At 37.6% G+C, this 26,552-nt stretch overlaps 1 protein-coding gene across 1 annotated transcript in view; it reads left to right on the top strand.

The window, feature by feature from the left end:
• The window catches only part of MAOB (monoamine oxidase B), a 136,985-nt gene that overhangs the window by 46,392 nt on the left and 64,041 nt on the right, over window positions 1–26,552 (top strand). The window contains exons 2-3 of the mRNA XM_019717754.3: window positions 6,986–7,080; window positions 8,282–8,419. Coding sequence (XP_019573313.3) covers window positions 6,986–7,080; window positions 8,282–8,419 — 233 coding nt within the window. The remainder of the gene's footprint in view (window positions 1–6,985; window positions 7,081–8,281; window positions 8,420–26,552) is intronic.

The raw sequence follows: 26,552 nt of genomic DNA, 5'->3' as shown, positions 1-26,552 counted from the left end.
ATTTATAGATGGGGAAAGTGAGGCCCAGAAAGGTGAGGACTCTTGCTTAAGGTCATACAACCAGGCAGTGGCTTATTAGGCATAGAACTTTTTCTACAGAACAGCAGTGTTCTGCCTTGTCCTTGAACCAGGCTGTGTTTCCCTTCTACTCTGGTCCTTGTACACTGCTGATTGCCTTAGTCTTTTGTTCACAGGGGTGTTTCAGGGGCAAAGTAGAGCTCCTGGGCCAGGCTCTGCACAGGTCTCCCAGAAGATGGAGGGCATCACCAAATGACTCCTTTTTATCTTCATTTCTTCCAGCTACTTGTTACATCTCATGCAGATTTCTTTTCCTTGGCAACACCCACATTTTATCCTCTCCTAGAATTTCTAATTCATCATTTCACTTTTGGTAAAAGGAAATGTTTAAATGGAGAAATATTCAAAGTATTTTACAGTAGGCTTCTGACCCTCTTCAGGCCGTTTGTAACACCCAGCTCTTTCAGAAACTAAGATCTAGGAAGTGGGTGAGCCAAAGGGAGTATAGTATCTCTCCAATTTTATATTCTACCTTGAAGATGTTTGTGATTCTAAAAATCGTGTTGGTAATCCATAGGAGGGCTACTATCATGGGAATGAGATATTGCATCCTCAGATCACAGTCAAGGAAACCATCATGATTATGTTCTATACTTAACCAACAGCATTCTTAAAAAGAGTTTGTTTTTATTTATTTATACAGATTCCATTAAATTCCCAAAAGGATTCAAGGCAGATTTAGTTTAAAAGTTTAATTTTGTGTAACAGTTTAAAAATGGGGAATAGAGCACACAAACTCGAGAAAGACAAAGTTTTCATTTCTGGACTTGCACCCTTTTTTCATGGGAGACCATGTTGAGGTAAAGCAAAAACAAATTTTGTCTACCATGATTACAATACACAAAAGATATTCCACCCCTTTCAAACAACAAAGGGTAAAGACAAAAGCTTGGATATGGAACAAAACTCATTATGATTGCTGACATTTTTGGAAAATGCAATAATTTGCATGTAAAGCATGATGAAGAAACAATTTTTTATGGTTTTAGATGTATTCTGAAAGGCCCTGGAAAGCAATCTCATTCTAGTATGTCAAAGCAGCCGCATCTGGAGAAAGGTTTCTATGGCAACTCATGAAAGCTTGATGTTTTTATCCTTTTCAAGAGCATAAATCATCCTGTGGCCTAAGGCTTTTTTCCTTTATTTTAGAAGCTTTGCCATTTGTTTGTGTGTTATATAGTTCGACTGTCCAAGGAGGCGTGGCATCTATCTTTTTCATATTTGGGGGCAAGATGTGAATAACATAATTCTAGACTTTACTTCTCAATGATCAAAATGATGGTACACACTGGTATGTTTGGTTTATATCATGTATTGTTTTGATTTTCCAAAAAGTTGTGATTGGTGCGTTCTCAGGAAAGACAAGTCAGTTTGTACTTAGGAAGAAGAAATGTTTGGCCAAAGCACCTCTTAATGAATAATAGTTCAGTGGAGCTGTCCTAGAGGGCCTAGTATTGCTCCAAATGCTTTCAGATTTTCCTGTAATGATATGGTCTCAGGGCTTTGAGCCCAGGTGGTTTTTTAATGAATATATTCTTTCCAAGAAAGTTAATCAATAAATATTCTAATTTTTAAACTTGGTACACTTTGAGAATTTTTTTTTAACAACTTAGGTTTTTGTGTGTTATAGAAAGTAATGTGAGTCATGAAAAACACATAAGGACACAGAAACAGAACTGGGTTTTAGCTTTAACTCTGCCATCGCTAGCTGTGTAATAAGCAAGCCCTTGAATCTGTCTGAGTTTCCATTTTCTACTATGAAAAATAGGAATAACAATTTCAGCTTCACAGGGTTATTGTTAAGGACTGAATGTGTGTGAATATTGGAAACTGTAGTGCCATATGAATGTAAGGTGGTTATGATTATTGGTTGGCTGGCTTTCTTTCCAGCTTTTGCTCTTGAAAAGGGTATTCTTTATCAGAGGAAATCAGTTCCAGATTGTGTAAATATTTTAGTTTCTTATACTATATTAAATATATTATGTTTATATGAACAGCATTGCAGCCATTTATTTATTTATCAACTGAGTAATTAAATGCCATCTTTGTTGAAGTGTATTAAATGAATCCATTCAACAAACATATAAGTGCCAACTGTGTGTTAGCATTGAGGAGACACAGAATAGCTAATTAAATTCTTATCATTCAGGAAATAAGTTTCTGAATTTCAAGGCCACAGCAGAAGCCGTTTAGGCAGTACCCTGCACAAGGGTGCCCAGCTGAATTGATGAAAGAAAGGGTACAATCCAGTCCACACTCTGCCAGCCAAGCCGTTTGCACCAGGTAGGCTGCATTTATCTGAAGGAAGGATGTCTTTTTAAAATTTACCTGCCAGGAGTGTGGCCTTCTTGTAATTTACACAAACGCATGGAATGTGCTAGCTGTGGCCCTGATGCTTGCTTGTATGGTATGTGATGTTCAGTGGAAGGCTTCAGTGTTTCAGTATTTAGTAATGAAGACGGCTGCTGGGCATGCTTATTATCTGGAGTCAGACTGTCTGGATTCGAATACTGGCTCTGTCACTTGTTAGCTGTGTAACCTTGGGCACATGACTTTGCCTCTCTGTGCCTCACTTTCTGCATCTGACCACTTCACAGAGTTGTTGGGAGGAGAAATAAATTCTTATATAAGAAACACTTAGAATAGAAGCTGGAATGCAGGCAGTGCTCCATACTATGTTAGCTGTTTTTACTGATTTCTTTACCTGCCTCTCTACTCTGTGTTGAAAGCTCAATAATTAATATCTGAATTCCGCCTACAAATACCACTTTCCTTTAATGAATTAAATTTTACATTGAGGATATTTTTCTTTTTGCTCCAAGCCTTTTTTTTGGCGTGTGTTTGTGTTAAAGAACTGAAAAGCATTCTCTTTAGAGACATAAAAGAATTCCAGTTGTTTGATCAGAAGGTCACTAGGTTGTTCTAGAATTTCCTCATAAAACCATTGCTTTCTCAGAAGTGACCAGAAGGTAATGAGGGCTATTTGCATAGTTTTGTCTTTTTCACCTTTCTGGGAAGGCCTATATAGCTTACCAGGGTGATAGGGTTAGAGATGCTTTGAGGTACAGTGAATTTCACTGTCAATTTTAGTTAACTTTTTTTTTTTTTTAATTGGGACGAAGTCCTTATGTAATACCGAAGTACAGATGTTGCATGTTTTCAAGACAATTAACTTTTCATTTTAAAACATTTTGTTAAAAAGCAGATTTTTGATATGAAGGATATGAAACAGAATGACAAAGCAAAGAATGAGGCAGATGATGATTTTGATTTTTCCCTTCCCTCCAAATCCTAACTGCTCTTAAGATACTTTGAGGAGGCCCCTCCATTACCTGCACTGTGTATTTTACAGTCTCCTACAGCATCTAACTCTTGGCCATTTTCCATGGCACAAAATTGGAAGCATAGACGGCTAATAATGCTACACACCACTGATTTCCAATCTTTAAAATAATTTGGGTGTGTAATCTCAATTGAGGTATCCTAATAATTGAAATAGTCATCACTTTGATGAAACATTTTCTAAGTAAACAGCTCAGGAAGAGAGATGCAATATTTTTATAATTTTATGGCATTAAGCATTAGTCTACTCTTATTCCTGTGTGCCATGCTATGATTATTCATCCAAGGCAGACTCCCTGAGCCAAAATCCTATGGACCCTGTACCATTTGGAAGCAACAAATGAGAGACTCTTATCAGCGGCCTGTCAGGGGCAAATAGGGGCTGCTTCTGAAAGTGACAAATGATACTTCGTTTGTGAAATATTAATTGATCCTGCATGTTAAACTCAAGTTTAACTAGCTTTTTAAAAGTACAAAGTGATTTTAAGTTTGATCCTAAACTGGTTGCAAAAGTTAAATATCCATTTAAGAGAAGAACTGATATTTTAAGATTCCTATATTTATTTGGAGAGCAGAATGTTTTAAGGCACTTTGCATCAGTGTATCTAGTTACTGTATTTTTAATTTTCCCTTTTTGGTACCAGGGTGGTGGCTAAGAGTTCAGGTTTGGGGCTGAACTCTGACTCAGCCATTTACTAATTATGTAATCCATGGGAGATCAGTGAATGTCTCTAATCCTCCCTTTCTTTCGTTTTAAAATGAGGATAATCATACCTGTCAGCATTATGGTGAAGATCGGAAGTGCTTTGTGTGTAAAGCACTTCACACAGAGCAAAGCAAGTGCTCAATGCTTTCTGATGGTAGCTATTATTATTGTGGATATTTTCTTTTCTTTTTTTTTCTTTTAACTATTATTGCATCGTGTCAGGAAATGATTGCTTAAATGTTTAAACAGTGCCGATAACATTGTCTAGTGTTTTAGGGCAAATGTATTTCTGCTACTTTATGATTTTTTTGGCAATAGTATCGTATTTTAAAGTTCCCAGACTTCCTAGAGAATGCACTATCTCTCATATTTATGTTTTATGGCAAAATGTGTTAAAACTTCCAAACAACCGACATAGAAATAAACTCTTGGGGTGGCTCTCAGTCAAACCATTAGTCCTTTCACCAGTTATCACTGAGGAATCCCTTGAGAGCTACTTCTTAACAATGTTAATCATGTCATAACCATACCAGAACTCCTCAGATTCTCGGGTACTCTAAAATCCCCTCCTAAATTGCAGTGACTTCCCTAAGCCACTGATATTTGGCCAATTATTTTTCAAATCAGTTTTTGTCAGTTGATGTCTAACAAGCATTTTAAATACCCCCCTGTGAACGTTAGTGAGACAAATTGTGAGATATTTCCAATATTTCTCTATTTAAAGGTATTTTTGCTATTTTTCTGTTTATGATTTTTTAAGGCACATGAGCATGTACAACTCTATTTAATGGTTCGATGAAACCCTGGCTTGTTTTAATAGCTGTTTATGTTTAGTATCAAATACTATTGGGTAACTGCCCTTACTAAAAGACAGTACCCTTTGTGAAATATAAAATGGTAGTGTATATGAGTGATGTTGTATTTCATTCTGAAACCTTTTGTTTAAGGCTCAGCATTGCAGCGTGTCTGTCTGAAGTCCCTGATAACAGCTGTTGCCATGGCTGCATCTTATTTCATTTTTCATTTGTTGAACCGATGCTTGATAAGAGAAATGTCTTTGAATTGTCTGCAATTTTGAATCTAAATAGAAGTGTTTTCTCTCCTTTTTTTTCCTTCTGGAGGTAAAATTAGGAAACTGGAGTTAAAATTCCAAGCCCTGTATTCCTAAGTAAGGGTTATGCAATGCTCGTGCACACTGTGTCGGGGACTGTGGACTTTGGGACCCTTACCCTGCCACTAACTGAAAAGCTCTGGCCCCACCCTCAAGGACAGGGAGCAGATTATGGATTAACTTAAATAAAGAAATGTCAAATCAGTCTCTTTAAAAAATGGGTTTCTTCTTTTAGGTTAGCTGATAGGTGGTAAATGCAGCCTCGGCTTTCCATTATGGCTTTTACAGTGGGTTCATGTCTTATGTTCCATGAATTGTTATCAATCCACAAGATACAAGTATGTTTTAAAAACACATTGATCAAATAAAGTGAAAAATATCTTTTGAAATGTAATTTCTCCCTGAAGCAAAAATTGAGATATGTGGTCTACAAAGAGAATGGCTCTGAGAGACCATTGGAAAGCAATACTCATAGTGGTTATAAATAATGACACTGGAGGAAAATGTTCAGGCTTTGAAGACCTTATATGACCTTAGACAGCTCTCTGCTTCATTTCCTCAGCCATAAAGTAGGAATATCAATAGTACCTTTCCTCAGTGGGTTGCTGTGAGATTCACTGAATTAATATATTAAAATCTTTAGAACAGCTTCTCAAATGTAGTAAGCACTATGTGACCACTTTTATAGGAATCTTTTTTTTCACATTAGTGGGCTCTAAAAGTCCCAGAACTATTATTTTTGAAAGACAAGATAGAAGCTGTTTCATTTATCTGTAAGGCACATCTTGGCATTTCCTTGATTTTGTTTGGTCTCATAAAAGCAAATGAGTAAGGTGATTGGAACTGAGAAAATTCAGTTTATCATTCAGAGCGTCAGAGTTCTGTTGTCTGAGAAAACTCTTACTAAACCCTGTAAGAGTGGTTTTAAAGATGCAGGCTTTTAAGACCTCTAAGATCAAAAACTACATCGAGGATGAACTTAGGCCATACATGACCTCTATACTAAGCTTTGTACCTTGTCAAAACTCAATGGGTAAAGTTTATTGTATGTAAATTTATCTCAATAAAGCTGTTTTTTAGAAAGCTAAATTTATGGTGGTAAGCATGTAGTAGGCATTCATTAGGTATTTTTGACTACATTAATAATTAAATGGATGAATGAATGGAGTCATTTCATTCTTCAGCGATGGGTCACATGCAGAATTAGGACTTAGAAGGGGGTCAAATTGTATGTCCTTGGTTTTGAAACTTTCCATCAACCTCTAAAAGTCCACTATAACTATAAATCCTAGGTCCTCTCACATGCTTTGATGGACCACTCTCCCCCCAATTTACTTGTTTTTCAGATTTACCTTGTTAATGAAGTCAGTGGTTATACCTGGTCTTGTGTCTGTTGGAGCTTATACATTTCTCTTAAATGTGGCCTTCATCTGTGTTGTCTGATGTATAATCATGCAATTTAGTCCTTAAAGATAGACATTTTTATATAGTGACCAAAGCTGTTTTTTAAGATTTGAGATATTTACCAAAAATAAAATCCCTTTTGTTCTTTCTACAAACAGTAGCTGGTTTCTTAGACTTGGAATTTGGACCTCTGTTCAAAAACCCTAGCCACTGTAAGTTAAACATAACAGTAGACCATGTGTGTGAGCCAACATGGACTTTTCTCATTGGCTGTCAGCATGAGGAGCTTACCTGGAGTCCCTATAAGGTGTTAGATTCTGATTTCCTATTGTATTTTCTCCCAGGTATGGCAGCAGCCAAACTTCTGCATGATAATGGCCTGAATGTGGCTGTTCTGGAAGCCCGGGACCGTGTGGGAGGCAGGACTTACACCATTAGGGTAAGACATTAAGGATAAGGTGGAGAAACATGGGACTAAAGCTGAGTTTTTCCTTTTTCTTGCCGAAAGTCTTGAATTTCATTAGACTCTTCCTGAAAGAAAATTACTCTGAAACATTTTCTGCAACCTCTTTCCTAATTTTTTTCCTTTTCAACTCTTTCTTCTGTTCCTTTTCTCTTCTAACTGTATGACACTTGGCACTTGCCAAGTGAATAAAACAAAGATCTCCGCCCTTGTGAAACTTACGTTCTTTTTGGAGGTGGGAGAGCTAGACAATAAAAAAACAAAAACAAACAAACAAAAAAACAGAAAAAAGGGCCTTCTCTGGCATCTCTAATAGATACCCAGTTATGCTTGGACACGTTCAGACATCGGGAGGCTTTTCTACTCACTTCTTGGTCAAAGGTTGGTCCTTAGTCACTGGATGTGATGCTGATTCAAAACCATATAGATGATGTGGTAATTCAAGACAAACAAACAAACAAAAATTCAGTCACAGACAACAGTTTAATGATTACCAGAGGGTAAGGGGAGATGGTAGAAGAGGATAAAGCATCAAATACTTGTATATGGTGATGGAAGGAGAATTGCCTTTGGGTGATGAACACACAATATATAGATGATGTATTATAGAATTCTGCACTTGAAACCTATGTAATTTTACCAACCAATGTCACCCCAGTGAATTTAATTAAAAAACCATATAGAAAACTTGCTATTGAACATAAGAACAATTTCAGAGTTTCAAATTATGATCAAATATTCCCTGATGTTATCTTTTAAACATGGATTAGCAAACCACATAAGAAGTGATCATTTCCTTTCTTGCCTTTCTTCTAGCATTAGGTGCCTAAAAATTAGCCTTAAGTACTAAGTAAAGAGAAATTCACCAATAATTCATAGCTTATAAACTCAAGGCACTAAAAAACAAACCATGTTGTGGTACATGGTGAATGATGGGGTTCAGAAATCTCCTGCTTATACAAAGTTCAATCAATTTGGCCTTAAATTAAGAAATGATTTAATAACTGTTAAGTTGCATAAATGGAGTTGAGAACAGAATCCAGTTTTACATGGATACACCTCAAGATGTGTCTACAATCTGTGAAATGCCAATTTGCTTATTTTAGGATTCTCTTTTTTAATTTAGGAATAACATTTTCACAGCTATTTATTTTTATTTTTTTCCATGGAAAAACAGAACCAAATGGTTAAATATGTGGACCTTGGAGGATCCTATGTTGGACCAACCCAGAATCGTATCTTAAGATTAGCTAAGGAGCTAGGATTGGAGACCTACAAAGTGAATGAAGTAGAGTGCTTGATCCACCACGTAAAGGTAAGCCTGGGCCAGCCTTTGAAGGATTTGAAGGCTACTCCATGAGTATTCCCAGATCATTCTCTCATGTGAATGATGCCTATGTATTTTATAAGTGTATTTCAGCCACTCTGAGAATTTTTTTCACTGTTATCAAGTGGAATTAGGTGAGAATTCTAATCCTATTCGGGAAGGTAATTGATGAAGTAGTGTTGGCCATTGAGTAAAAAGTTAAACAAAACTAATAGAGCAAAAACACTTGTGATTAATTTATTAAATACCTCTGGCTATTTCATGTGATACGAAAGCTGTGTATAGTTTTATAAATGCTGTCCTAGACATCACATTATACAAAGTATTTGCAATATGTCTAATGTACTATTTTGAACTTGTATCGTTGTGTTCTATATATCAGTTAATGTTACTCTCCTTTAGAGATTTACATAAAAGTGGTTCAAACCCCAAATTTCATTGTTTTTTGAGGAAGCTCCATTGATCTCCACAAGATTTCTGTGAGTTTATTAGGTCTTTCACATTCCCATGATCACTTGTGGTTTATAGTTCCTGATTCCACAACACCTATGCTCATTCGTGTCTCATGGCCTGTGACTCTTCTTTCTTTTTCTCTATGCCAACCCGGGTTCAAACTCACCTCTTTGTCGTGATTTTCCTCAGACCACCCCAAGCATTTGTGTGCAACAGACTTGACTGAAATTTTGAGCAATGGGGAGAGCGGGGAAGAGGAAGGGAAGTTAATTGCAGAAACACAAACAGTCGAATTGAGTATTGGGCATTCTAATTCTAATAGGCCCTTAGACCTGTGCGTCCCTGGGGACTTCTCACTGGCCACATTTCTCTGTGGATTCCAGTCTCCCACCATGTTGCTGGCCTTCAGATTCCTGTCACATCTACCTGATCCTGTTTTTCCAACATTGTTATCTTGGTCCAGAAGTCACTGATGTTCTCTGACAAGTAGAGTCACCTACTCTCGCACCCTCCCCCCTGGAGTCCCACAGAAGAACTGGTGGAAGTTTTGAATTTCCGTCTTTTCTCTCTTCCTCACTTGCCTTCTTAGGTTGAAGTAAGCAATATAAAGACATATTCCTCACTGGTAGAAGTCATCCCCTTAGAAGACAGAAGAAACTAGGAACAGTCAGTTTGATTCACATAACAATGTTGACACACATATTTGTGAGTGATAATATCAAGAAGGATAAATAACAGACAGTACATTATGAATCATATAATAAAACAGGAAATAAACATCTATCTAATTTGGCATAATTCAGGTGAAAGATTTTCTTAATTAATACATAGATGTTTTGGTTGAACTTCAGATGTTGTTTTATAAGACTTTTCACTTTGCTTCCACATGTGTCTAGCAGAAAAAGAGACACCTCATTTAGAAATGAAAATGTAGCATGGTGGTAGTGCAATTTGTTGAACATCAATCAGCAGCACTTAATAAACATCCTTCATTGGGTTCCTTGCACTTAAATGTAGGTCACATTGACTGATTTCTTCTGTCTTCCTTGTCCTAATGTGTTAAGACTTACAGAGACTTAATTCCCTGAACACTGGGATCCTTTTTCATTTTTCCAGACAAAGGAGATGACTAGAGATTATGTTCATTTTTCTATCTTTGTGTGTGCAGCGTTTCTTGGCAGTCAGGAGCTATGTTCAGGATGTTTGTTTTTCTGGTAATCTTACGGCTGACATTAAGTTCCTTGTTTAAAAGAGATCGCTTACAGTCATCAATTATGAAAATGATGTTACACAATATGTTTTCAGAGTTATGGCCAAATGTGCTGCTTTTTTAGATTATTTCAAATAATGTATGTGCAGTTACAAAAATACAGGTAATTAAGCAGTATCTCTAACTTGGTGCCAACAGTGCTCTTCATAAAACTTAAAATATATGTTATTGCTTTTTAATTATTACAAAAGTAAAGCATATTTATTGTAAAAAGATAATTACAAAATGTGGGTAAGGACAAACTGAAAAAACCCTCCATAATCCTATCTAGGGAAAATCACTCTAAAACATTCTCTTGGTTCATAGATTTTTTCCATATTCCTGTATTGCTATCTTCTGACCTCTGCTGGAGGAAATGAGGCATATCATGCACTTAAAAATACTGCATTCATATGCATATGTATATGTATACATGTTTGATATACTAACTTGCTAACTCTAATGAATTCTCACTAATGACACAATTGTAACACTAATGAGGATATGAAACAAAGGTTTTTTTCAATCTTTTTTTATTATTATTATTTTATTATTATTTTTTAAATTTATTGGGGTGACAATTGTTAGTAAAATTACATAGATTTCAGGTGTACAATTCTGTATTACATCACCTATAAATCCCATTGTGTGTTCACCACCCAGAGTCAGTTCTCCTTCCATCACCATATATTTGATCCCCCTTTACCCTCGTCTCCCATCCCCCACCCCCCTTACCCTCTGGTAACCACTAAACTATTGTCTGTGTCTATGAGTTTTTGTTTCTCATTTGTTTGTCTTGTTCATTTGTTGTTTTTGGTTTATATACCACATATCAGTGAAATCATATGGTTCTCTGCTTTTCCTGTCTGACTTATTTCACTTAGCATCATACTCTCAAGATCCATCCATGGTGTCACAAATGTTCCTAAATCATCTTTTCTTACCGCCGAATAGTATTACATTGTGTATATATACCACAACTTCTTTATCCATTCATCTATCGAAGGACATTTTGGTTGTTTCCATGTCTTGGCCACCATAAGCAAAGCTACAATGAACATTGGAGCACACGTGTCTTTATGAATAAATGTTTTCAGATATTTTGGGTAGATACCCAGGAGAGGGATTGCTGGGTCATATGGCAATTCTATTCGTAATTTTTTGAGGAATGTCCACACTGCCTTCCATAACGGCTGCACCAGTCTGCATTCCCACCAACAGTGTATGAGGGTTCCTTTTTCTCCACAGCCTCTCCAACACTTGTTACTATTTGTCTTGTTGATGATAGCCATTCTGACTGGGGTGAGGTGATATCTCATTGTGGTTTTTATTTGCATTTCTCTGATGATTACCCCAAAGGAAGGGTATCTTTCTCAAGAAATGATGACTCCCCACATGTCCAGTTCCCTGGTAGTTGTCGGGGAAATGGTCTGCTGATAGATAGGTGTGTTCATGCCAGATACATAACAGAAAACCCTTGGTGTGCTGTGATGTGTAATCTTCTTTACTGTCTGTCTCTGATCTGTTAGGAATGTTTATATCTACTGACTGGCATTCATTTTTAGTGCTACTATAGATCTGTCTTATGTTGCTAAAATGTGAATAAACCTTGTTGGTGAATACAAGATTTGATACCAGGCTATATTGAGATTTAATTATCAGTGGGAAAAAATTATCACTGCAGCTCAAATCTGTATAATTTAGAAGGTGTTTTCCTCACTTCTGAAACAGTGATACAGCCATTAGTGCTTAACAATTTGTTAAGCAGCTACTGAAGTTTTTAATCTGTTTTACAAATAGTCATGCTAATTTCTGCTAGTATAATTCAGAAGGTAGCTATTTAGATGCCTTGGAAGAAACTTGCTAAAATTGTTCCTTTTTTAGAGACTATCTCATAATTAAAAAGACAAAAAGTAAAAACGTCTTAAGGAACTTTGCTATGTGTTGACTTATGCCTCTTTTATCTAATGTGTGCTTGTGTGTATACATACATGCACACATGTGTGTGGCTGTTTTGTTGTTTGGTTTTTGTTCTTTGGGGTTTTTACTTTGAAAAAGTTGGATAAAATTCTGAAGTTTGGTACAATTTAGACTATTGGCAAATAAAGTTTCTCTGTCTCAGAAGCTTTTATCAGTCTAAATTTGGAACTAAATCTAGTCAAAGTATGCGTGAAACTGCTTTAGGCCTGAAGGCTGAACTGTTAAGAGGTTGGTAAATTTAAAAATGTAGTGTGACTAAATATTAAGAGTTCACGCTGTAGTGTGACTAAGTAGTGTGACGAAATATTAAGAATTTCATGCTGATAATAATTTCCAAACTTCAGTTATCTGGAGAAACTGAGAAAAAAAAAAGATGCTCTGGTATTAGTCTGCTTCCCATTGGGCAGAAGCCAAGCTCATTGTCAAAGTCATTTTTGTGTTGTATGTGGTCAGCCTCAATGCTTCAAGAGGCATCTGAGTAAGGAGACATCTCAAATATATTGCCTACTTATTGCCACTGTTACTGCTATTACTCAAACAACCTCATGGAAGAGGCAGCATTTGGTACTGCCCCTAAATTTGTTGAGAACTCTGAAATCCAGTAAAAAAAAAAAAAACAGTACACAGAAAGCACATAAAGAGACAGATCCAAGATAGCAGAGTAGATAAACATTGTGCCTGCATCCTTCCATGAACACATTAAAATTACAACTAAAACAGAACAGTCAACCTGGAGAACCATCTGAAGTCTAGCCGAACAGAAGTCCTAATACTAAAAATATAAAGAAGAAGCCACGTGGAAACTTGTAGAAGGGGCAGAGACACAGAAGGGGCCCAAAACCTCCCTGTGGTGGTTGAGAATCAGGAGGGATATCTCAGGCATGGAAATACCCCCCTGAGGAGTGAGGGACCCCCAACCCCCCTACTCCAAGCTCCCCAGCTGGGAATACTGGTGCTGGGAAGAGGAGCCACAACAACATCTGACTGTGAGAAACAGTGGGGATTCTGACCATGCCGGTGACACAGAAGGCTGTGGGAAACTCAGATGTTCTCTTAAATGGCCCATGCACAGACTCACTCACTCGCAGGCACTCATCTTGGGCTCTAGTGAAGGGATGGTGAATCAGAAGGCATCAGAGACACACAGGGTAGCAGACAGGTGTGTGGCTTCTGGAGAGGACTGGAGGACAGTTGGTATTTTCCCTGTGTGAGGTCCTCCCCCCATGCAGCTGGCAGGCAGGCGCCCTCTTTCTTGTGTTGAACCCATCCCCACCACAGCCAAATCTGAATCTGATTGGCCTGGTGAGCTCTGGGGCTCTGCCCTGCTGACTCACTGGGACCCCACACCACCGAACTCCCCCAATGCCAGAGACACTTTCTGCATGAGCAGCCAGCCCTGCCCACATTGCACTCTTTCTTGGAAATCTGTCAAAGTCTGGCAGGCCACCAGTGGAGAGCAACTGGCCTTGGTGTGTTCTGAGACTTTTACTGAGTGACTCCAGCTTCAGAACTGGCACCAAACCAGAATAAACTGGTGACCACAACTCTTCCCACTCTAGTGACTGCCTGGGACATTGTCTCACCCAACTCACACACTCCACAAGGCTTTATCAGCAGCTGAACCTAAAGGGAGCCAGCAGGTGGCAGCTGGCCTAGGGGTATCCTGGGTTTTTGCAGAGCTACCCCAGGATCAGTAGTGGTGGCTGACATCCTTGGTTCATAGCGTGGACTCTCCCACACCCCTCCATGTTTAGCACAGTCAGCAAACAACCATGGATCACTTTGTAGCTCCTATCAGGCAGTCCCTGAATAGTCACAGGTGGTGGGTCACCTGGGCCTACACTGGAGACCCTCCAAAGAGGGCCCCAAATCAACATACTTGGAACTTGGCTTCAGACCACATCAGAACACTGCCCAATTAGCCCCATAAGTGGCACACACAAAGGGTGGTCTCAATAGGCACCAGAGCCTGCTGGGATGAATCCTGCTCAGTGGGGTAAGCCACCCGCACAGCAGCCTGTAAGCTGTAGATGGGGCCAAACCCCACAGCCAGTAAGCCTGAGCATGAATCCCACCCATTGACATGCCAATAGCAATCGAGACTCAACTATAACAGGAGGGCACCCACAACTCACACAAGGGACATTCCTGGAATACCGGAGCAGGTGACCAAGGAGACTGTGCCACTGGGCCCCACAGGAAATCTACTACATAAGGCCACCCAGCCAATACTGGGAGACAGAGCTGAGCTACCTAATACATAGAAACAAGCACAGAGAGGCAGCCAAAATGAGGACTCAAAGAAATGTGTTCCAAATGAAAGAACAGGAAAAAACTCCAGAAAAAGAACTAAATAAAATGGAGGTAAGCAACCTACCAGAGACAGAGTTCAAAACAATGGTTATAAGGATGCTCAGGGAACTTAGTGAGAACTTCAACAAAGAGATTGCAAGCATAAAAAAGGACACAGAAACCACAAAAAAGAACCAGTCAGAAGTGAAGAAGACAATAACTGAAATGAAGAATGCACTAGAAGGTAGAAGGAATCACCAGCAGACTAGATGAAGCAGAGGATCAAATCAGCAATTTGGAGGACAAGGTAGTCGAAAACACCCAAGTAGATCAGTAAAAATAAAAAATTCCCCCCAAAATGAGGATAGTTTAAGAGACCTCTGGGACAACATCAAGTGTAACAGCATTCACATCATAGGGTGACAGAAGGAGAAGAGAGAAAGCAAATGATTGAGAAGCTATTTGAAGAACTGACTGACAACTTTCCTAACCTGGTGAAGGAAATAGACATACAAGTCCAGGAAGTGCAGAGAGTCCCAAACAAGATGAACCCAAACAGGCCCACACCTAGACACATTATAATTAAAATGGCAAAGGTTAAAGACAAAGAATTCTAAAAGCAGCAAGAGAAAAGTGGTTAGTTACCTACAAGGGAGCTCCCACAGAATGTTAGCTGATTTCTCAACAGAAACTTTGCAGGCCAGAAGGGATTGGCGCAAAACATTCAATGTGATGAAAAGCAAGGACCTACAACCAAGACCACTCTACCCAGCAAAGCTGTCATTTAAAATTGAAGGATAGATAAAGACCTTCCCTGGCAAGAAAAAGCTAAAAGAGTTAATCACCACCAAACCAGTATTACAAGGAATGTTAAAGGGACTTCTTTAAGATGAAAAAAAATCAAAATTATGAATAAAATGGCAATAGCTACATATCTATCAACAATTCCTTTCAATGTAAATGGATTAAATGCTCCAATCAGAAGACATAGGATGGCTGGATGGATAAGAAAGCAAAACCCTTACATGTGCTGCCTGTAAGAGACTCACTTCAGATTGAAAGACACACACACAGACAGAAAGTAAAGGGATAGAAAAAGATATTTCATGATAATGGAAACAAAAACTAAAAACCTGGAATAGCAATACTTATACAGACAAAATAGACTTTAAAACAAAGGCTGTAAGAAGAGACAATGAAGGACCCAGTAATCCCACTTCTGGATATTTATCTGAAGAAACCCACAATGCTACTTCGAGGGGTCGTGTGCATCCATATGTTTATTGCAGCATTGTTTACAATGGCCAAGATTTGGAGGCAGCCTGGGTGTCCATCAATGGATGAATGGATAAAGAAGAGGTGGTATATATATACAAGGAATAACGCTCAGCCATGGAAGGGAATAGGTTCTTGCCATCTGCAGTGACATGGATGGACCTGGAGGTTATTGTATTGAGTGGCGTATATCAGACAAAGACATATGCAATGTGATTTTGCTTATATGTAGAATCCCAGAACAAAATTAACAAACAAAACAGGAACAAACTCATAGATACAGAGAACATTTTGATAGTTGACAGATGGGGGTGGGGGGGTTGGGAGTATGGGTGAAAAAAGGGGAAGAGATTAAGAAGTACAAATTAGTTGTTACAAAGTAGTTATGGGGATGTGGGGTATAGCATAAGGAATATAGTCAATAATATTGTAATAACTATGTATGGTGTTAGATGGATACTAGATTTTTTTGGATGATAGATGGGAGGGGGTTGGAGGCACGGTGAAAATGGTGAAGGGATTAAGAATTACAAATTGGTAGTTACAGAATAGTCATGGGGATGTAAAATAAAGCATAGGGAATATAGTCAATGATATGTTACCCACCTAGAACTATACGTAGTTATTACTAGACTTGTCGGGGGAATCACTTCTTAAATTATATAAATGTCTAACCACTATTCTGTACACCTGAAATTAATATAAATAATATTGAATGCCAACTGTAATTGAAAATAATTAAAAAGGGAAGAAACGGTGAAGGGGAATAAGAAGTCCAAATTTCCAGTATAAAACAAATAAGGAATATAATCAATGATATTGTGATAGCCTTGTATAGAGTCAGATGGTTGCTGGACTTATCATGGTGATCACTTCTTTAGGTATATAAATGTTGAATAACTGTGGTGTACCCCCTGAGTATAATATAACATTGTGTGTTAGCTATATTTTTAATAAAAATCTTAAAAAAACAAATGAAAGAAAGAAAAGAAAGGAAGGAGCGCATAGAGGCAGAGAGTGGTGGAAATTAGATCTCCATCTACAAGATCAGTTCAGTGAATTTCTTGGAAGAGATCACAGGCATTAAAGTGTTTCTCAGTATTGGGGAACAGCAACAAAATTAGAGCCAAAATATTGAGAAATAAAATATTAGAACTATCATTGCATTAAATGGAAACTGTCCTGTCATGCAGGACCCCAACATCTCCTGAAATCAGCAGACCAGAATGTCCAGTCTTCTTAAGGCTCTAAACCCCTTTTCCATGACTCTACCTCCAATGTTATTAATCCAGGGAAGCCTGGCTCAAAGTCTAGGGTGCACTTGCTTCCTTCATGATGACAGAAATCTCCAGGAACAGGTTAGACAAATGCTTGTATTGCACCCAGAAACAGCTGCCCATTTCACATGAACTTCACACAAGCCACACAGAGCTCACTAGCTCCAACAGTCTGCCCTAGTTGAGATAAGTGAGCTTCATGAACCTTCTCTTCCACCCCCACCCATTTCATTTCTTATTTGTTGGAAACAAATATGTCTTATTATCATGGGAGATTTTTGTTTTCCAAAAAATATGGAGGACAGTAATTTCCTCTTTAAAAAGTGAAACCCATTTGTCTAGTAATCATTCTGAAACTTATGTTAAGTTATTCTGGAAACCAAAGTACTCATTTGTGTTCTTTAGAAAATAAGGCAGATTTTTGGCATGTAATAATTTGCTGAAAATTATGCCTTCAACAGCTGGATTTGGAACAATATTTTGGGATATGAGATAAACTTATTCTAAGTCTCCAAGGTTTCCATTTGAAACTTTAAATATGATAAAATCTGTAAACATATCTTCTGTACAAATATATGCACACATCTGGATAAACTTAACAGTGAATAGAGTTGTAGGTAACACAGAGTTAATTTTAAATTACGCTGGAAGTGGAGGGTAGAGAAAGAATGTATAGAATTCAGTTACAATGGTAAAACTCACTAAAGGAAATAGGCCTGTTAAATCTTGTGCAACATTTTACAGCATCTATACTGTGTTATCATGGGGTATTGCCAAGTAGTCCAAAGGAGATGCAATGAGAAGGGCCCAGCTCACCAAAGGATGGTGACTAATAAAGGCGACCATGTAACAGGTCAAATAACTTCAGCGGCCTGCAGTACCGAGGGATTGGTAGGAGGTACAAGATGGCCTGAACTGTGTTAACCCCCCTTTCCACCCGCTGCCTACAGAAAGGCTTAGACATGATTTCTAGTCTGTTGACCACAGAGCCCATGCCTTTCTCTTGGCTTCTGCTGCAACCAGAAAATAATAACAATGGTAACATCAGTCTGGTATGGATATCTAGAACCTACCAAATGCTTTCACACATGGTATCTTATTTGGGCCTCACAAATGTAAGTCCCAAGTAACTGAAAGTTATTTGGTTGTGAATTAGAAGTTTTATCCCCATTTAACAGATGAGAACATAAAGGCTATACACAGATTAATTGTATATGGCAGGAAGCGATGGGGTCAGAGCATGAATTGAGGTCTTCGGGTTCCAAGAAATTACCATAAAGAGCTAATGTCCCTTGGATGGGAGGCTTTCTGTCATTTCCTTCTGAGCCCCAGCAATTGGCTTGCCTCCCTATCTTCCTGCCAAACTTACACTATCACATCTTGGAAAAATCCAGTTTAAGATTCTCCTTTCTTTAAAATTTTCCATAATTGACTACAGTTATTCCACTGGCTCTTTCCCAAGCCCTGTATCTTCCTCATTTTCCTAATTATACTTAGTAAAAACCTGTTTGGAAGTAAAATGAATAATATTCTGTTATTTGTACTTCAACATTATATATACATATACATATACAGCATATTTTTTTATATTTCACATTCTTGGATTTCCATTTTTATACTTTCACATAAAGCAAGTTTTTAGGTCTGCTTTTTCACTTATAAATATTTCACAAATGTTTTTCAATATCATTAAAAGTTCTTTGTAGGTACCATTTTAAATGGATAAATAATATTCTGTCATAAGAACACTCTGTAATATAGTGGATATTTTGCCAATTAGTTACTATTAATTAAGCATCTACCCTCTATTCCAGTCATTCAGCATGTGTTGTACATCTAATATAGGTTACTACTATGCAAGACTCCGGGCTTAATAATTTAATTTGAAACAATTTGTTTTAAGAATTTTTTTTTAATTTATTGGGGTGACAATTGTTAGTAAAATTACATAGATTTCAGGTGTACAATTCTGTATTACATCATCTATAAATCCCATTGTGTGTTCATCACCCAGAGTCAGTTCTCCTTCCATCACCATATATTCGATCCCCCTTACCCTCATCTCCCACCCCCCACCCCCCTTACCCTCTGGTAACCACTAAACTATTGTCTGTGTCTATGAGTTTTTGTTTCTCATTTGTTTGTCTTGTTCTTTTGTTGTTTTTCATTTATATACCACATATCAGTGAAATCATATGGTTCTCTGCTTTTTCTGTCTCACTTATTTCGCTTAGCAGTATACTCTCAAGATCCATCCATGTTGTCACAAATGTTCCCATATCATCTTTTCTTACCACCGAATAGTATTCCATTGTGTATATATACCACTACTTCTTTATCCATTCATCTATCGAAGGATATTTTGGTTGTTTCCATATCTTGGCCACCGTAAACAAAGCTGCAATGACATTGGAGCACACGTGTCTTTATGTATAAATGTTTTCAGAATTTTGGGGTAGATACCCAGGAGAGGGATTGCTGGGTCATATGGTAATTCTATTCGTAATTTTTTGAGGAACCTCCACACTCTCCTGTACACCTGAAGCTGAAGCTGAACAATAATGAATGTCAACAACAATATATATATATATATATATTTACAAGAAGTGGAGTACAGCATTAGGAATAGAGGCAGTGGAAATGTAATGGCTGTGTGCGATGTCATAGGGGTAGTAGATGGGGGGAGAGGGGTTATCACTGTGTAAGGGATATAAATGATAAATATTTAACTATTACATTGTTTTGTACACCTGAAACTAATAAAAAAAATAAAATAAAAAACAGAGGGTTGCTAGAGGGGCGGGGGGGTGGGGATAAGGGGAAGGTGAGAGGTTTTGGGAACGTACAGAGGGATAGTGGATGGGGGGAGGGGGGTTCACACAGTGTGAGGGATATAAATGATAAACGTCTAAGTTTTGCTTTGTCTTGTGCACCTGAAACTAATTAAAAAAATAAATAAATAAATAAAAATTAAAAAAAAAAAAAAAACTCTCCTAAGTTTACAGGGAGATTCCATGTCCTTAAGATTTTCATGAATGAGGCAGCCAGCAAGTTGGAATTAAATGAGGTTGAGATGGTTAGAGATGCTCCCATGGAGAATGCTTTGAACACTTCTCAAAACCTTGAATGGCATTGCTAAGTAAATTTAAGGGGATAACTTTATGGAGATGGTAAATACTTCTCATATAGCATCATTAAAGTTACTAAATTGTCCCTGACTATGATGACTTCACTTAAGGGAAACGATAGAAATTGGCTCAAAGTGCTATAAATTATGATTGTCTTAAAATATAGTTTGGGAAAAGTCCCACAGTAATGATCTGTAGAGAAGATAAGCCTATAGTTCAGTGGAAGAAATTTATTTACTCATTTCATCTTTTCAGCACACACGCTCCATGCAGAACCCTGAACAAAAGGGCTGCAGAGTGATCTGGAGCCTTTTACTGCTGACATTTACTGTTTCCCCTTTGTTAAGTTGGCAAATGTTAAGGGCAGCTGCTACAGACAGCGTCTAGTCAGTCACGTGCAAAGAAAGAAAAAAATCTCAACTCATAATAACCTATAATTTAGGCTCTCACGTTGAACCAAACATCCATGTGCATTGTGGCCACTGGGGATTCAGTTCAAAATCGAATTAATAGTAAACAGCCAACACCTTTTGAGATTTCAGTATATGTAAAGCACCATTCTATGCATTTGATATGGATTATCTCATTAATACTCAGAAAGCCTGATGGTTATCATTATCCCTTATTTACAAATGAGGGCATTGAAGCACAAAGCATCTGGGTGATTTGCCCAAGATCCCCCAGTTGGTAAGTGATGGAGTGGGGACTCCAACACTGATTCATCTCACTCCAGAATTCATGTACTTGGATCCTCAGCTGAGGTGCTGACCTACACAGAAATTGTACTTAAAAGTGGGGGAAGTCTCAAGAAAGACAAGGAAAAGGGTGAGGTGTTGAAGATTAAACTGTGGGGCAGGGACTCAACTCTCTCTTTTTTGCTCAGGTACTTACTCCCTAATGCTACCTTTTTCTGTCTTATGCCCCATTGCTGATTTTTTTAAATCCCCATTTGACCTCCTGAGACCCACCTGATTTCCTAGTGGCATTAGGAGCCCATGGAGGACACTGACATGAACTGTCTCTATTTGGTTAAATCAAGGGCTATGGAGAGACATTGAAATGCCTCATTTTATTCTTTTGTTTTAAAAAAAAATCTCATTTCATTCTTAATCCAAGAATTTTAAAAAGTATTAAAGCTGCTTATTCTGGTAAGACTGCTAGAACTTGGTCATATTAGATAAATATGAGTAGACACCCATACATGTATCTCATATTCATTTCATTTTTCCATTGCAAGTTGTAAACATAAGAAGGTTAGAGGAAGCATTGCTGTTGTGTACAACTTCCTTCTTAGAGAAGACAAAACCATATATTTAAGAGTGACCTATGTAGAGTAGATGTTTTGGCAGTTGAAGGCTATCATTATGATACCTAATGACATCAATCCTTTGGATTAGAAAGGATGAGAGTCCATCTAAAAGCAACAGGTTGTTTTTAAGCTGCTACCTGTCTTTCTAAGGCCAAGATAGTTGTATTGCTGCTGTTTTAGGGGCCTTATATTTCTCCGTTATTGCTTTCAGGCATTTCTCCCAGATCATTGTTGACATCTTGTCTATGTATCCAGGCTGGAGCTAAGGTTTCTTGACTAGAGAACCCTGGAGGAAAAAGCAATACAAAATAACTTAGAAAAATGAATGAAATTAAATTTTTATTGTGGCCCACCAGTATCTATGTGATATACTCCTACCGACCTCTTGACCCAGCTTACTCTAGTCCAGCCACTCTGACTTCTAGTATGCCAAGTTTATTCCTACCCCAGGGCTTTTGCACTTTGAGGTAGATTAAAGATAGCCACTTACTTTTGACGCTCTTTCTATAAAGAAGAGGTTGGTTCTATGCCTCCTTCCTCTGAATCTAGGAGGTATCTGTCACTGCTTTGACCAGTAGACTATGACAGAAGTGATGCTATTTCAGTTTGCGGGCACAGGCCTTAAGAAACAGGCAGGCTCCATTTCTCTCTTGAAACAATCACACTTGGAGCCTTGAGTTCCACTATGTAAGAAGTCCAAATACCCTGAGACCACCATACTGGAGAGGCTACATGTAGGAGGCACTCTGGTCACCTGTCCCAACTAAATCTAGCCTTCCAGCCATCCCTACCAGGACACTAGACTTGGGAAAGTTGTCTTGGACCTCCAGCACAGTAAAGACTTCAAGTGACTCCAGCTCTAGCCACTCTCTGATGCAGCCACACAAATGACCTCAAGTAAGAACTGCCCAGCTGAGCCCAGTCAACCCATAGAACTATAAGGGATAATAATAGATTAATATTTTAAGACATAGGGTTATTTCTTTACGTAGCAATAGAGATAACCAACGTATGCTTGCTATTCCCTCCTCTTGGAATGTTCTTTCTTGGGTTTCAGCTCAAATATCTCCTCCTCAGAGAGGCCTTCCCTGATAACCTGATATCTTAAGGAGTAGCCCTCCACCCCTACAACCTGGTATTCTCTAGCCCTAATTTATCCCTTCCCTGCTTCATTGTTTTTTCATAGCATTTACAAATGCCTAACATCATATCATATATGTATTTGTTTTCTGCCTTCTACTGGTACAATGTAAACTCCATGAGGGCAGAATTTTTTTCTGTTTTGTCCACTGTGGTATCTCCAGCATTTGGATAATGACCTGGCATATAGTAGGCTTTGGGTAAATGTCTCTTGCATTAATGACTGAAATAATGGGTGCCCCTATATTAGCCTGTCCCGTTTAGAGCACAATTGGGCAGACCTTGATTTGGTATTGCTTTTAGGAGCAAACTGAAATATTTTCATTACAAGTAATCTAGTACTACAGGAAAACAAGTGCCTACCTCATATGATGTCAAGAAACCAGGAACCCCCCCCCGCCCTGCCCCATTTCAACACATGCACCACCAGCTCCCACTAAGATTCTACAACTGAAGTCTATTTTCTTTGTTCACAGTTAAGTTACAAATCAACTTACAAATATAGAAGCAAACAAAACATATAAAAATCCTTGTCTTTATAGAGCTTATGTGGTAGCTGGGGAGGATGGGCAATAAACAAACAAATAAAATATATAGGAAAAAACAATTTGTATACCTAAAATAAAATTGGAATTGACCATGTTTGATTTCATGTTGCTTTGCCTTGCAGTAACAAGCACAATCAAGAAATATATAAACTGCAAAATAAAAATGGTATGAAATATGGATTTTCTTAAAATGAGGTTAATTCAGATATACCAAAAATCCATATACTGCTTTGTCTGAAAATTTTTAAAATGTTAATTTTTAATTTAACACTCTCAACTCTAATGGGTATATGAGTTGATGTTCAAATATATTTTGGAGTTATAATTTCATTAACCACCAATTTGGTGAATTGTGCAAAAAGCTTTGGCTTTCAAAATCTATTACTTTTCCACACCTGCAAAGGGTTTGACTATTTGAACCACATCTATTAAATCACCGATATACATTAAAGCAATGTACAGTAAAACATCTGCTCAGCAATATTTGAAAAAAGAGAAGCAATTATCAAAAGTCCTGAGTGCTATGGAAAGTGGGGGTAGAGTGGTGGTGTGAGAGAGTGGGATCTGAATTCAAATAGAATAGGCAAGTAGGGCCTCACTGAAGAGGGTTAGATTTCATCCAAATCCTAACTCTCATTTAAAGGGTTTGTATGGTGTAAATACTTCAGCATGGCTCATGTCAACCTACTAACTTATCAGTTAATGCAGAGACGAGAAGAGATGAGCACAATCAGTTGGTCTTGTAAGCCAGTATGCATGAGCCCCAGCACAACACTGGAAGGTCAGAGAGGTAACATCCACCACCAGATGGCAGAGGGTCTATAGGCAGTTATACCATTGGTTTTCACTCTGGGTGATATGGGAAGCCATTGGAAGATTTTAAGTAGAGAAGTAACATGATCTGACTTATGTTTTAAAAGTAATATTCTACAGAAGTTTGCTAATGAACAAATAAATACTCTGCACATGTGCACGCATATGTGCACACAAATGCTTGGATATGTGTATATTTCTTCTTCATAGAAGTCATGTCACCCCAGCTACCACTCTGCTCTTTCTTTTGGGCAGATACAAAAGAAGAATACACATCTATTCCTGTGAAGGGCTAATCCTCTTTCTTCATTCAGGCATTTAACCAAGAACCTTTTGAAATACAAATGCCATATATTATCATGATTTTTAAGAATCCGTGGCTCATTCAACCCTAGAGCTTCTCATAAAAGTGAAATTCAGCACACGTTGTTAAGCCTTAAGTTGTCATTACAATTAGTTATATTACTTCATTTCGTTAATTGGTGATGACAGTATTGTTAGAGCCCTGCTTTGTTCTCTAACTCTGAAGATCATAGCATTCTATTCAAACTGATGTATGTACCTATGAGAAACATAAGGGATGTCAGCAGACATTCAATAATTTTGAAGAGGAACATTTTGAAATTACACTTAAGACCACCCTGCGTTTCATATTACCATGGTCATTGTTTAAACCTACATTAGCTCAGTATAAGTTAGATAGCACCTTGTGGCCTGCTTTGGAATTTAAATTAACCATAAGAAACAATATCCCTGAATGGAATTTTAAAATTCAAGCTATGCATAAGAATGGTGTTGGAGGTATTTTAAGAACCTTCTAAGTTAATTAGATTAATTTCAAATGAGTCTAAAATGAAACAGCTCAAAGAAAAAGAAAATGCTTGTACAGTGACAGACTTCCTGGGCATAAATAATAGGCTTGAAAATGGAAAAGGTGAGAGAGTTGAAAATAACGTCAAGAAGGAGAAAGAAGTAAATGCTTATAAATTTAATAGTACATCTTAAAGACTGTCTCTCCTCGCTATGACAGAAATAGCCTTTGTCCCAATGGTCTTTTGCTAATATCTTCCAACAGCTAGAAGACATGTTGGCATTATCATATCAAAGTTCCTCTTGAAAAATATATATTATCAAGTGTATTTTGGGGGTAAAGTCAAAAGATAAAATGACCGGTCCATCTGTAGTATTATAGAAATTGGGATCATAGGCTTAGAACCTAGCAGGCCTAGATTTGAATTTCCAACTTTCTACTTATTAGCTGTGTGATTCGAGCACATTTCTTAACCAATCTGGACTTCTATTTCTTAATCAGAAAAATGAAGATAATAATAAACCTTCCCCATTGTGTGTTGATAGAGATAAATGAATTAAATTTGTAAAATCTTTGAAAGAGTCCTTGATTCAGAGCAAATGTTCAGAAACTGTTAACAATGATGATGATGAAAATGATGATGATGATGATTGTGGTAGGGAGAGAGTAGTGGTGGTGATGGTAATTACGATGCTTGCTTATCACAGTCCTTATTTCTCTTACCTACTTTCTTCTTGATCATGACTTCTCCTTTGCAGTGGTGTTTTTTAAAAAATATTTTTAGCATATGGATATCAATCAAAGATACCCTTTAGAATGAAGAAGTTAAATTGTCACTTTTTGCCGATGACATGATGCTATATATAGAAAACCCTGAAGACTCCACCAAAAAGCTATTAGAAACAATAAATGAATACAGTAAAAGTTTAGTGGTTGCCAGAGGGTAAGGGGGGTGGGGGGTGGGGGGTGGGAGATGAGGGTAAGGGAGATCGAATATATGGTGATGGAAGGAGAACTGACTCTGGGTGATGAACACACAATGGGATTTATAGATGATGTTATACATAATTGTACACCTGAAATCTATGTAATTTTACTAACAATTGTCACCCCAATAAATTTAATAAAAGAAAAAAAAAAGAAAAGAAAAAGAAAAAAAAAAAAGTTATCCGGCTACAAAAATCAAAATACAAAAGTCCATTGCATTCCTATATACTAACAATGAAATCTCAGAAAAAGAAATAAAAAAGAAAACAATTCCTTTTGAAATTGCAACAAAAATAATAAACTACCTAGGAAAAAACTTAACTTAGGATGTGAAAGACCTATACACTGAAAACTATAAAACATTTTTAAAAGAAATTGAAGAAGACACAAAGAAATGGAAAGACATTTGTGCTCATGGATTGGAAGAATCAACATAGTTAAAATGCCCATATTACTCAAAGCAATATACAGATTCAATGCAATCCCCATCAAAATCCCAATGGCATATTTTAAAGAAATAGACTAAAAAATCATCAGATTTGTTTGGAACCACAAAAGACCCCGAATAGCCAAAGCACTCTTAAGAAAAAAGAACAATAATGGAGGTATCACACTCCCTGACTTTGGCTTGTACTACAGGGCTACAATAATCAAAACAGCATGGTATTGGCAGAAAAACAGTCACACAGACCAATGGAATAGAAGTGAGAACCCAGAAATAAAACCACATAAATATGGACAGATAATTTTCGACAAAAACATACAATGGAGAAAAGACAGCCTCTTCAATAAATGGTACTGGGAGAATTGGATAGCCACATGCAAAAGAATGAAACTGGACTGCTATCTGTCACCATGT

This window comes from Rhinolophus sinicus, chromosome 18 (genome assembly GCF_057876585.1).
Source record: "Rhinolophus sinicus isolate RSI-liver-muscle chromosome 18, RSI-T2T, whole genome shotgun sequence".
NCBI classification, from domain to species: domain Eukaryota; kingdom Metazoa; phylum Chordata; class Mammalia; order Chiroptera; family Rhinolophidae; genus Rhinolophus; species Rhinolophus sinicus.
The sequence above is the reverse complement of the archived record's forward strand: the minus strand, read 5'-3'. Positions and strand labels throughout refer to the sequence as shown.